Raw genomic sequence first — 13049 nt, forward strand, 5'->3', positions numbered from 1 at the left:
GCTTCTCCCCTTTAATGTTTCCCCTAAACTTTTAGTGCAGTTTACTAGGGAACCCTGTGACAGAAAGAAACTAGAACTGTTTGCTATGAAGCTACCACGTTAACAGCTGAAAATCAATGCTGTGCACCAAACTGAAAATCTCTGTTCTTCACGTTATCACATAAAAAACGTTACCAACCCTGGCGGGTGCCCGTGATGTGGGTGCAAGCAGCCCGCCCGTGCTCCTGCCGCAGCGCGGGGCAGCTCAGGCAGGGCTCTGGGCACGGCGCGGAGCTGCCAGCGGAGCCCTGCGGGTGCGGAGCGGGCCCGCCACACGCACACGGCGGATGCGGAGCTGCGGCCCGGGACCGGGGGAGCCGAGCCCTCCCCGCACCCCCAGCCCGGGGCAAGCCGCAGCCGCACGGCGGCGGCCCGCAGCAGCCCTCCCCGGCCCGAGGCCCCGCCGGGCCGCCTCCCTCCCTTCCCTTCCCTTCGCCTTCCGCAGGCCGCCGAGCTCCGTCCCCGCGCCGCAGGGGCCCCTCAGCGCCGTGAGGGAGCGCGGGGCCCCCGCGAGAGCGCGGCAGGGCCGGGCGGGGCCGTGCGCGGAGGCAGCGCGGGGACAGAGCGGGCCCCACGCAGCGCCCCGCAGGCCCCGGCCCCGCAGCGGGGAGCTGTGGCCGCGCCTCAGGGCGCCCCCGCGGCCCCCCCCCGCCCGCCAGCCCCTCGCTCACCGCCGCTGCCGGTACCGGGGCCGCTGCCGGTGCTGGGCCCGCTTCCGGCCGCCGGCCCCGCCGCCCGCCGCCTGCCACGTCCGCACTCCCCGCCAACCCCCGGCCGCCGCCACGCCCCGCCCGCCAGGGCCCGGATGCCGCGCACGCGCGCCGGCGCCGGCGGCGCGCAGGCGCGCGCCCCGCCCGCGGGCACGGCGCTGACGTCACGGCGGACGCCGGGGCCCGGGGAGCGCCCCGCGATGGCGGCGGGCGGGGGGCAGCGGGGGGGGGGCGGGGATGGAGCCGGGCCCGGAGCCGCTCCCCGGGCCGCGGAGCCGCGGAGGGGCCCCCAGCGGGCGGCGGGCCCCCGGCCGCCTTCCCCCGTTCGGCCTCGGGGCGGGTGCTGGCGCCTGGAGCCGCGGAGAGGTGTCCCCGCGGGGCTGTGCCGGGGGGACGGGGACACGAAGCGGTGGCCGAGCGGCCCCGTCCCGCCCCGCAGGTCAGGGCCGAGCTATTTTGAGCCCCGCTGCCGCGCTGGGGCCGCGGGCACGGGCTGAGATTGACGGCACACGTGTGCGGGACGGCGCTGGCCGCGGCCCAGCAGCAGCATCGGGTGTCCCGGCGGGGCGGGGCGGGACCCTGCGGGGTGCGCGGAGCTGAAGGAAGCAGCGAGGAGAGGGGCTCGGGGGCACCGTGGGGAGGATGGGACGGGGCGATGCTGCCCGCTGAGAGCCGCGCTCTGCCGGCGCTGGGGAGGTGAAGGACCCGCGGCGCAGGAGCCATGGGAGCCGAGGAAGAAATGGTGATCACGCTGTCTGGAGGCGCCCCCTGGGGCTTCCGCCTGCAAGGGGGCTCTGAGCAGAGAAAGCCCCTCCAGGTGTCCAAGGTAGGACCGCAGGGTGTGCTCAGGGCAGGGTGTGCTCAGGGCAGGGTGTGCTCAGGGCAGGTGGCTGTGCCCAGCCGGGCAGCTCCTTGCTGTGCCAGAGCTCTGAAAGGGGAAGAAGGGGCAGTGGGCAGGCAGGGAGTGGGGTGGGGTACGGGTCCTGAAACGGTGCTACCGAGGCAGAAATAGAGAAGCGCCAGGGGAAGATCTGCCTGCTTTCTCAGGGCAGGTCGGATAGCGCACACAGTTTGCACACAGCCTGTGCAATGCCCCCAGTTGTCTGCAGAGACAGAACAGCAGCCACAACCCCGGGAAAGGGCTCGTGTTCACATACGGAGGCTTCGGTGTTTGGGTAAGGCATCCAACGAAGTCAAAACCAACTGAAGTGAACGCAACAGAAGCTGTATTTCAATGACACTGTCTCTAACACTTCATTATTTTCCAGCTTTCAAAATAGCTGTGCTTTTCTTAGGGGCTCTTACATTGCCGGAGCTTTCTCAATACGGTCTGAAGTATTTTTGATGCTCTAAGCAGCAAGTATGGGTTCACAGTCAAGGACAGAAGGAAAACGGTTCTTTGGAAGAGAGTTGAAATAATAAAAAGGAACAAATACAAACTTTGTGTTGCACTAATTTTGATCAACAGCTGTCCCTGTTTTCTTTACATAAAGATGACTGAGTAGGTTAAAAATTAAGAAAAAAAAAAAAGGTCCTCTGTTTATTAAGCTCCTAACAGCTGCATTAGCTTTGACACAATGATATCTTGGGATGTCTCGCTGGAAGGCACCCAGCAGAAGGCATGAAAAAATGCTTTGCCCAACCCTTTCTGTTTCCTTAAGTAGATTGTGGGTCTGACAGAGAATTTTAAAATGAAGTGTTCTGTGCCCCCAGGTCAAGGAGTGTTTATCTGTAACTTCTAACAAATTGTTTGAAACCCCGCAGCTTGGCCCTGAAATAGGCATTTCTTACATAAATAAAGATTATCTGTAGGAAAACTAACATATTCAGAAAGCTTCAGGTGCTGAAGAGAAGGAATACCCTTGAAACAGGTATCTGGAATCGGTGGTTATTAGCAAAATGGGCTTTTCATTGGCCACATAAATTTTGCAGAATGGTTTTGACTCATTGTTTTCCTTCAATAGTCAAGCAACTGGAATTGGAAGAGGAAGGAGGTACTGAGTATCTTGTAAAGATTACTTGGGGAAGAACAGCAGCAAGAACTAGCCAGTGCTCAGACCAAGTTGCACCTTAAGGTGCCTGGAATATTGTTCCAGGATTAGTGGCACTTCCAGAAAGATATTAACTAAAACTAGCTTTCATCCCAAACTTGGTCTTGTACCTTAAGTCTAACAATGCAAATATATAAATGTATTTTCAATCTGAGGAAAAAAAAAAAGGGAAATATAATTGATATAAATCCATTTGAGCATAAATCATTCTTCATGTAGGACTGCTTTTACGATTATTGTTTGGGGCTATAATTAACCTGAATTTACTGGCATCCCAGTGACCATAAACACTCGCTGTTGTAGAGACAACACTGTTTAGTCAGTCTCCAAAGAAAGGCTTTATGGATCCTTACTGGGAACCTAGTAAGGTCCTATCTGATTGTAGAATGCTTAGAAGAGAATAAACCCCCAGAATTCAGGGAGTAGCCTGACTCCTCTGTTACCAGGCAGAGAGCAGAAGTTTGAATCTCAGGTTTTGGCTCTTTGAGTTGAAAGATCAACTCCTCATTCTGCTGCAGTTAGGATTCTGCTATTGACACCTGTAGGATGAAGCCTGGGCCAAAATGTTGACTGCAAAGCATCCCCCAAACCTCTGACATCATTAGCAGCGTCTGGATCTTCTGGGAGCCAAAGATGGGAATGGTCCCAGCACTAAGGAATCCTGACCAGGGACTGTGGCCGTATGGTATCACACAGAGAAAGAGGGCGGTGTTGTGTTTGTAAGAACTGTATTGGTTTGTTAAAGCTGGGACCCTTGAGTTGTGGATGTGCAGTTTGCCTCCGTTCCATGGTATCAGAGCCACTGCACAGCACTGGGACATGGTCAGAGGGAGGTGTCACTGAGACTGAGCCTGCCTCGCAGAGGTAAGGTCAAATAACAGAGTGTTTGTTAGCATGGTGAAGAACATGTTGTGCGTGCATGGAAAGACAGATTAGATAAATGAGAAGGGTCGATTAGTAAGCTAGTTGCTGTCAAAGAAAGGACTCTTGGGGAGAAAGAGAAGTTCTAAGCCAGGAAAACTTTGTCTTAGCAGAACAGAAATTGTTACTAGTGCTTTGGTTCTTAGAGCAAAATCTATTTGGACAGGATGGGGAAGAACAGAACAGGAACATGGATAAAACTGTAGAAAATACGAAAGAAGATACAGACACAAATATCCTGGAGGTATAAGGAAACACTTGAGTGAATACAGTTGGGTGTCTCTGGGGATTCCAGTGCTGTCATTTTAGGCAATTTCAACTTCTAGACTAGAAAAGTCATAGGAGTAGCACAAAGGAAAAATGCTTACCCTTGGATGTTGAATCAAATTGTTTCCCTATACCATTCTGGCTGAAGAAGAGCTAAGCAGATAAAAAACTTATTTGGGCCCAATGAGTGGAAATGAATCAGGTATAACAAGTTATATAGAAACGGTTTGCACTGTAGTTATGTAGAAATGCTGGAATTGCTATACCAGACGAGGTTAATGGGCAGTCCACCTCCTGCTTCCTGTCTCCTTTGTGTTTCTTGCAACACAGGTGTGTCAGAGGAAACTCTAAACTTCAGCAATGCACCTCATTTTCTAGTAACGCAATGCGGAGGAAAATTCTTTCACCCCCCAGCTGATTATCAGCATGCTCTATGAAGTACATGAGAATTGACAGTCCTGGTATTTGAGCCTACACATAAACAGATAATTATTTGTGAACAGCTAGTGTTATCTGTCTGATTAAATCTCAACTGTTTCCCAATGAAGATTCAATAACATCATGCAGTCAGACATTCCAAAGACTAAATGTTGCACAAAGTAGGATTTCCCATTTTGAGTCACTCTTTGTTGTATTACAAATCCATGGAAAACTCATTACCTTAAATGATCATTTTACACAGTCACAGTTCCTCTTGCCTTTCTTCTTTCTAATGTTTATATCATCATCTTGTTATTGTTTTTCCATGTGGAAGATTATTATCAATCTGATTGATAGCAATCAAATGATCAATCACTTTAATTCCTGTTCTTGATATCTGTTATTTCTGGAAACTCTTTAAGCCTGTTCTATCCCTTCTCTTCCCTTCCCTTCCCTCCTCCCTCCCAGCGGGTATTGACAAAAAAGCTCAAATTTAAATAACATAAGCAAGATTGAAATGCTAATATTATTTTCTACTGATTACATGGTTCCAGATCTGTAACTGCGTATGTCTTTCCTTTTGTGTTAAACTCTCCTACAAAAGCACACGCTGAATGTTTTGTTCCACCCTAACAATCATTTGCAGTGTCTGTGTGCTAAAAAATGTCTGATGTGTATATGAAGGATTGGTAGTACCATAACAGTTCAGTCTCGTAAAAACAGATGTGGTAGGAGTAGAGGGTGAGGAAAAAGAAGAAGCAAAAGAGAATTTATTAGTGCTGGGGAACCCTCCATGGAAAAGAGTAGATGATTTTTAAATTAGAGTTATATTAAAATATCAACTTGGTAATGAGTAAGCTGAAAAAACAACAGACATTGATATGCTCAGCAGGCAGATACACAGCAGGATAAAAGATCAACAGAGGACATGAATAATTCTGCAGAAATTAGGAAGGGTTGAAATACGGGGAACTAGAGAAACAAATAAAGGGAAAATATAAGATTAAAGAACCCAAAAAGGAAAACAAAACCTCTGTTCTGTTCTTACTTACAGCATTGTCCTTATAACTGAAATCAGTTGAACTACTGTGCTTTCACATTTAGCTTATTTGTAACAAATTTTTTAACTCTTACCCAGTGAAGCAGATAAAGGATAATGAGAATTCACGCTACCCCTTACCAAACCAAAGGTGACTTTGTGTAGCTCAGCGGCTGTGTGGTAGCAACACAACAACACAGCAACACGACACAACAGATCTTTGGCCAGAAACAGTCAGCAGGGAAGAGAAAATAAGCTCAGAAGTAAGAAACAAAAAGTGTCCGTAGATGGTAAGATTTTTATTTTAGAAAGGCTGAGGAAAAAGCACATTTTCCTGAAATGCACAGCACACCTTGCAAGGGGAAGCTTTCATGATGAGAAGGTTCACCCACTCTGAAAAGAGCATACAGTAATGGAGAATAATGCCATCAGGTCCTGGAGGATTTCTTTGCACTAACGGTATGTGCATCAAATGCACTTGAAACTAAATAAAATGTGAAATAGCTAGTCTGAGAAAAGTCATAAGATAGGACATAAGCATTAAATCCATCATCAGCCAAAGCAGAAACATAACATGGAGCTGTATTAGGGAAATCAGTTTTAGGATCAACAGGGGTAGCTTTAAGATGGTACAAGTACATGTACTGCCTTTAGGGAGTTTTCTACAGAACAAGATTTATTCCATTAGAGGGAAACCCAGTTAATTACTATAAAAAGCAGCACGGAAGACACTTGTACCTCCAGCTTAGTCTGGTCCACAAGTACTACTGAAGAAATTAGTGGAAACCGGAAGCTTTCCAAGAGGTACTGATGATAGCGGAGAGAGATCTGGGCATGTTAGTGCATCACAAGAGGATAACGAGCCAGCAAAATGATGCTTTTCTGAAAAAAAGGCAAACGAGTGAGCCTCAGCTGAGCTACATGTAACCAAAACAGGAAGGCACTGATGTTGCTGTCTGATGTACGAGTGAGAATTCACTGGAATTACCACACCTGTGGAGCCGGCCACTTTGAAAAAAATTAATTTCAGGTAGAGCAGCTATAGAAAAGGACAGGAGAGAAGGCTTCTTTCATCTAGCACAAAGGTTGAGAGATATGATTGCTGTCTACAAATAGATGTTGGGCAAACACCAGCAGCACTGTTCAAATATAGGACAGCATTGTCAACGATCAAGCGTGCACAGAAAGACCAGCGGTAACTAACCAGGGAGGCTCAGCAACAACTTTCCAATCCAGGCAAACAACTAAAAACCTCTTAAAATCAGGTTATGAGCTGGAGCAAACAGCCTGGCATGTGAAACAACAGAGGATTGGCCCTTTTAACTCAGGAGGCTTCTTTCAGTTCCCACTTCTGCACAAATAACTCTGCAGCAGTGGAGTGAATCGTTAGGGGAAGCAGTGGCCACAGGACTGGATAGCTGTTAAAAGCAACAACTGTTTTCTTGCTTAAGAGCAGTTCATCACAACCTCCTTTTGACCTCTTTCTTACCTATCTCTACTTTCCTGTGTGTTTCTCTGCTGCAAATCCTCTGTCTCTACTGTCTCCTCTGCCAGACACAGAGAGCCCTGCTGCCATATGCTGTGCCACTGCTCCCTGTGACGCACGGCCTGGCTGCTGTGTCCTGTTCGCCTTTGCTCGTGTGACATTATTCCTGCTGAAGGCTGCCAGCTCCATCCCAAATAGGGCTGATGGCTTGCAGACTCGCAAGCACTCTCTCTGCCTCTCCTCCGTACAGTGAAAGGTGGACAGGCAGGTCTGTACCTGATCCCTCAGTCACTGAACGTCACATCCAGGAAGGTGTGGAAGGTGTGCCTGGCAGCCTTGCCTATAGCAGTCACTAATGCTGGCTTTGGAGGGCTGCGTACGGCTGGCAGTGCTGTGGAAGGAGTTACTCAGGCAGTTTGGGAGTGCTCCTGGACATGTTTTATGGCCTGTCAGTGCCTAGACAGGTGCCACCACTGGCTGCCAGTGAAGGAGAGCTGGCTGCAGTGCTGGTGGGACTTTCAGAGGAGCCTGGCAGTCACCGTGCGCCCGAAGGCCACAGGGCTCCAGGGCTGCTCTGCCGCTGAGGAGCTGCAAGCTCAGTGCAGCGCTGGGACAGCAGTGAGCGAGGTGCAGAGCTTGGAAGGAGAGCTCTGCCCTTCCCAGCAGGGATGAGGGGATAGGACCTCCAAGATAGTCATAGGAAGATGGCCTAAAGAGAAAACCACGTTATTGCAGCTGCAAATCACCATCACTGATTTGTACATGTATCATCCAAGGATCTGATTCACAACTACCTCTGTATCACCAGGGGCTTGGAGCTACCTGCAAGGAAGTAGCGTTACACAGGCACTCCCTTTCAAACAAGCACGGAGAGCAGGCTGTGTGGATGGCAGGGATCACTGGTTATGCCATTCCCTACAAACTGTCTTTACTGTGGAGTACAGGATTGTGGTTTAGACCAAAAAGAGCTTTTATTCAGTGAAATGACACAGGGAATGCTAAGTGGCAGTATCTACTTATTTTAAAACAAGACTAGAAGGACTTCATAAATTCATTAACTTCACCCTAATGTAGGGTACTAGATGTATCTTTTTCCCTCCAGAACACTAACTGAAAGATTGCTTTCCAGTCTGACTGGGAAGCCTGTGATAGTTAGAAAACAATTAGGAACTGAATTTTAGTCTACACTTGCTCTCAGCTAATCTTTAACCCTTGGTATAGTACTCCTCTCTCACTCCTCAAGCCACTTCACTCTGTTAAATCTTTTCTTTTCTCTGCCTACCTTCATGTTCCAAAAGGCATGATGAAGTCACGCCTATGAAAAAATGGGATGTTGTCTTCTGGCCCTCCACACATTACTGTCCTGAATAATTTCTCCTCTGCCATGTGACCACAGCTGTGCTGCCTCATGCCTTTTGCTTTCACAGCTCATCTAAGACTTCTGCTTGAAGGACACTGTGACAAAAGCTTCCACTGTCCTCCTTGCAGAGATGAAGAGGCTGGGCAGTTCTGTCCTTGCATCCTATTTATGCTGTAGCAGGCAGGAACAATGTCTGTCAGATGACTGTCAGCAGCTGTGGGGAAACCACACGAGCTACACCTGTATGTGGTGCATTAAATGTGCCTGGGACCCCACTGGCACAGAGGCTGGCTGGTACAGCATGGGGGTAATGCCCAGCAGTTAAAAACTCTTCTTCTCAGCTGAATGGGGGTGGCTACATGCAAGTTGCCCATGGGCAATGCATGGGCTGTGCCTGGGAATTGTTCAGGAGAGCACTACCTGGCCAGAGCATAAGGTAGGACCAGGACCATTTCAATGGTTTGACACTAACAGATGCTTTGCTGGCATTATTAGGCCTGCTACTGGTATGTTGCTGTGCCAAAGTCTCTCTGAATCCGTCAGGTGAAAGGGCTGCTTGTCTAGTCCCTTCCTGTCCTGGCCACAGAGCTGCAGAAGCATGGTGCTCATCCGTCTCAGACAATTTCAGAGAGGCTCTATTAAGGTTAATGAGTGCTGTCATTTGGTGTGGTAGCCCACACTTGAAAATATGATGAATGTTGTGTACAATAACTTCTTACAGACATGAGTTTTGACCAGGATTGTATCCGAATTCTATCAAAGTAATAGCAGGTATGTCTTCTTCAAGTTGCTCCTACCTAAGTGTAATGCTTTGGAGGCATACATGTATTATACTTGAGACTGCAGCTGTTCAACAATAGATTGTAACTAAAAGTCCTCTGTTCTGAGTAAGGGTTTTATTCGAAGTTTGTTAATCCTCACTGCACAGCACCAGCGCACAGCACTAAGGTTGAGAGCATCTTGTTCTGGAGGACTGAAGCCATCTCTCTGGATGACTCTGCCCTGTGTTCAAGGCCCTCTCACTCCTGTCCCAGCTCAGTGCCTGACACTGTAAAATGTTGGTAGCTGGATTTGCTTGTGAACACTTAATTCCCTTATGTTTCAATCCTAATATCTTTTACGTCATGAAGAGGAAGATTGAACATCTAGAAAGAGATCTACATGAAATAGGTGAGCATGTTTCTTCTGAACACTCCCATCTCTTGTCCCAGCAGCTAGACATGGGCACCAGGACTCTTGCTTTCTGGCATACCTATCTGTTCCTTCTGAATCCTTGCTTCATACAAAAAAAAAACAACTTGATATCCTGCTGGTTCAGTCTGTTGAAAGCAAAATGCTTACCAAATACTTTTAGTATCTCTTGTAGTACATGTGGCATTATTCTTTGTCAGTGGTATAACACTTTACTCACTTCTCAGCTACTCTTCTATCAAGTAGCAAAAGGCCACAGAGATAAAGCCTCTTTTTGTCTACCTGCAGTCAACTCTGGCGAGGCATTTGTTCCCAACAGCAAGCTCCATGCTAAACTTTGCTTAGAAAAAGAAGGTAGATTGGGGTTGTTTTCTGGTTTTCTCCCTGGTAATAGCAGCACAAAATATATTTTTGAGGTGCTTGGTTTCAACAGACAGGCAAAACCAACAGCCCCTGCTTGCCTGTGTTTGTTTTGCATCAGTTGTACCCACCGGTACAAATCAGAATTAGGCCCGGTGCACTGAAGATGTCTTCTCCGCCCAGCACTGGGATAGCTATATCCCTCTCACCAGTGCACTCACTCTGGGTGGTAACAGAGTAGAAGAGTCTTGTACACACTCAGTGGATTGTCTAGCACCAGCATCCTCTGCCACCACCAGGTTTCATCTCCAAACCCCTTGCCCAGAAACCATCCAATCTGTCCTTGTGCTCAAGATACAGCAAAACAGGGTGGTAAAAGAAAGTATTTGTTTATTATTCCAGAAAACGTCTGTTCTCTCCCTTCTTTCTCTAGTTAAACACCTTCTGCTTAAGCTTCACTGTGGATGATCTTTGAAGTAGGTCTGCAGGGACACTGGACCTGCTTTACCAAGACGCAATGCAGTGGCACCTCTTAAACTGGAACAAGGTGTTAGGGCAGAAGTTATTGGAATAAAATGAAGATGTGTAATTGTAACGGTTAGTGTAATTGTAATACGTTAGAGTAAATATTCTCCTCTAATAAAAATACAGCAGTAACACAAAGATGCAATGCTACTCGCATCCCTAACAGGCAAGGCATAGAAATAGCATCTTACTGGATCTTTATGTTCAGATGGGCAGCTGAGAGAAACAAATTTAAGAGTCAGAGCAAGTGACTGTTGAAAACCTTTCTGATATCCAGGCACCTGTCATTTACAGTTCACAGTGCGAGTGTTTTCTCTGAGGTCACACAAAAACTCCTCCAGGCCTCCAGGATGCCAGTCTAGTATTTAACCACAGGGGTGTTTTTTCCTTGAACAAATAAAGATTCGGCCCTGGCCCTGTAGGAAAACCAAACTGTTCCAGTAACCAAAATGATGTCAAGACAGATGTGCTGAGAGAAGAGATGGAGGGTTTTTGCTTCTTCTCTTGCAGCTATAAGTTGCTGTGGTTATGGTTCAGCTGAGCAGGAAGTGCTGGGAGGAGCAGCCCCTGATGTTGCTTGGCTCTTCAGATCTTGCCTGAGTTCATTGCCCCTTGGTAATGCTCTGTATTGCTTCATACTACAACAAGGCAGCTCTTACCCCTCATTGGGGGCCCTGTGACACGACTACATTTCACTTCAGACTGGAAATAAAATGTAAATGCTGCTGAATTGCCATGGGGTGCAACTACTCCACTGTAGCTGCTGAGGGAAAGGGGGCAGCTATACAACTTGAGATGCAATCAGAGAGGGGAAGGAAAAAGACCACTTGTAGTCAACATCCAACTCTTACTTGGCCTGAGCTTGCTCAGTTGCTGCTGGGCAGATTTTAGGACAATGTAATTTGTCTTCCTGCTGTACAGGTTGAGCTCTGCTGATGAGGGAGGTGTTGGGTGCCTTGGGGAGGCAAGGGCAAAGATGGCACGTACCTGTTAGAGCTGATTCCTGAAAGGCACTGCGAACCACTTCTGATTACCCACAGCATCTTTCCTTTTTTTATGAGGAAGGGGTTGTGGCCAGCAGGGACGGTGGTTGCAGAGTTTCAGGACAGGTTCTCTGGGCTGTACTCAGGCAAGATGGGAAGCCACTGAGTTACTATCAGGACTACTCTATTCTTAGCATCCCAGCGTGTGTTCACCCCCCACATACCACTACCTAAATATAGTCCATACTGAAGGACAGATGCTGCCGAGTTGCATCTGACCCCCTCCTCCCTTGCATTCCCGAAAGCTAGGCTGAATTCGCCCAAAACACGTCCAGTGAGCAGCGTGTCCTTTTGTCTCCTCAGGGCTGTGCTGAGAAAATTCTGCTAGAGTCTCACCCCAGTCCTGGCCTTCTCAGCCTCTCCCAGCACTGGCCTTCCCTTCAACACCTTTTCTTCTTACTTGCTTTGTCATTTGTTGCTTTCGCTCTTCCTTTTTTGACCGCAGCTGCTTCTGTCCCTTCCCTCCTGTCTCATTCAATGTGGTCAATTAGAGGAACAGGGCAATGTCATAAAGGAAAACAGGCATATATATGTGCACATACGTAGGTGCTGTGGACAACCAAACCTCTCTGACAAGAGCTCTTCTGTCACAACAGAAGTCTTGGTGTGAGTGCAGGGAGCGGGACGATCTCCTGTGTCAGTGTATTTCATTACTTTGTCGTGCAGGTATTCCGCACTGCTTTGTATTTTGAGGAGCATGGATCAGTAAGGCCCCGACACTGGGATTCCTGAAATCCAGATGAAAAAAAAGCAGGACATTTCTCCCAAGTGAGCCAAAGTGTGCAATGGGGAGGGGGTGCTGTCTACTGAGGCAAGGAGTGGAAAGTATACCAGATAGGTAGGTAGAAGAGAATTTGTGCGGTTTTCCCCTCCAAAGGGAGAGGCCAGTCCTTGCAGATTGGGTAGTGTAATCCCCCAGAGCTACCCCTTGCTTTCTCAGAGTCCCTCACTGCTGCCTCTCCCTTGCACAAGAAAGCGCTCAAGGGATCTGCTGCAGAAAGCAGAGAGGATTTCTCTTTGAAATCCCACTTGTCCCATCCCTACAGAAGGATTCCTTTCCCATCCTTTCCCCATCCTCTTCCACAGAGCTGCTGGGTGACACCGTCCTCCCTGTCCACAGCCTGTGCAGGGCTCTGAGGCTGCCGGGCGCCCAGGAGAGGGCATCTTTCCGACATGGGCAGCGAGCGGCCGGGAGGGCAGCCTGACCTTCAGGGTGGGCAGCTGGCCTGGCAGGGCGCCCTGAGGGCTCGCTGCTGCCCTCCCTGCGAGTGAGCCGTGAGCTGTGCAGGCTCTGGGCTGTCATTGAAGGGCTCCGCAGCACTGTGCTGGTGCTCCTGTGAAGTAATGAAGCAGGCCTGCAGCCTGCTGACGTGATCATGCGTTAGGCCCTGTCCTTTCTGTGGGGTGTGCTGTCTCCCTGCAGATTCATTCCCCTTCTGCCTTTAACCCCTTTGCTCTCCTTTCTGGCAAACGCAGCGGGGTGGGAGTTGTCATTAAAATGGAGGTGTGAGCAGGTTTCCTTCTGTCCCAGGGAAGCAGATTCACAAAGTTCCGGGGAAGGGTTTATAAACCTGTGGGGACTGACAGCCAGGAACACTGATGCACTATTTTCAGACTCTGAAGGTCTCTTCCTGGGC

General features: G+C 49.0%; 2 protein-coding genes across 2 annotated transcripts in view; one reads left to right on the plus strand and one right to left on the minus strand.

Annotated features, from left to right (window-relative positions):
* The window catches only part of SEC24C (SEC24 homolog C, COPII coat complex component), a 34202-nt gene extending 33359 nt beyond the window's left edge, over positions 1 to 843 (minus strand). The window contains exon 1 of the mRNA XM_084290177.1: positions 711 to 843. The gene's annotated coding sequence lies outside the window, so the exon portion shown is untranslated. The remainder of the gene's footprint in view (positions 1 to 710) is intronic.
* A 502-nt stretch (positions 844 to 1345) lies between these two features.
* Positions 1346 to 13049, plus strand: part of SYNPO2L (synaptopodin 2 like) — a 36042-nt gene continuing 24338 nt past the window's right edge. The window contains exon 1 of the mRNA XM_084290392.1: positions 1346 to 1575. Coding sequence (XP_084146518.1) covers positions 1471 to 1575 — 105 coding nt within the window. The 5' untranslated portion in view covers positions 1346 to 1470. The remainder of the gene's footprint in view (positions 1576 to 13049) is intronic.

This window comes from Netta rufina (assembly GCF_964035555.1).
Source record: "Netta rufina genome assembly, chromosome: 7".
In the NCBI taxonomy this organism is placed as follows: domain Eukaryota; kingdom Metazoa; phylum Chordata; class Aves; order Anseriformes; family Anatidae; genus Netta; species Netta rufina.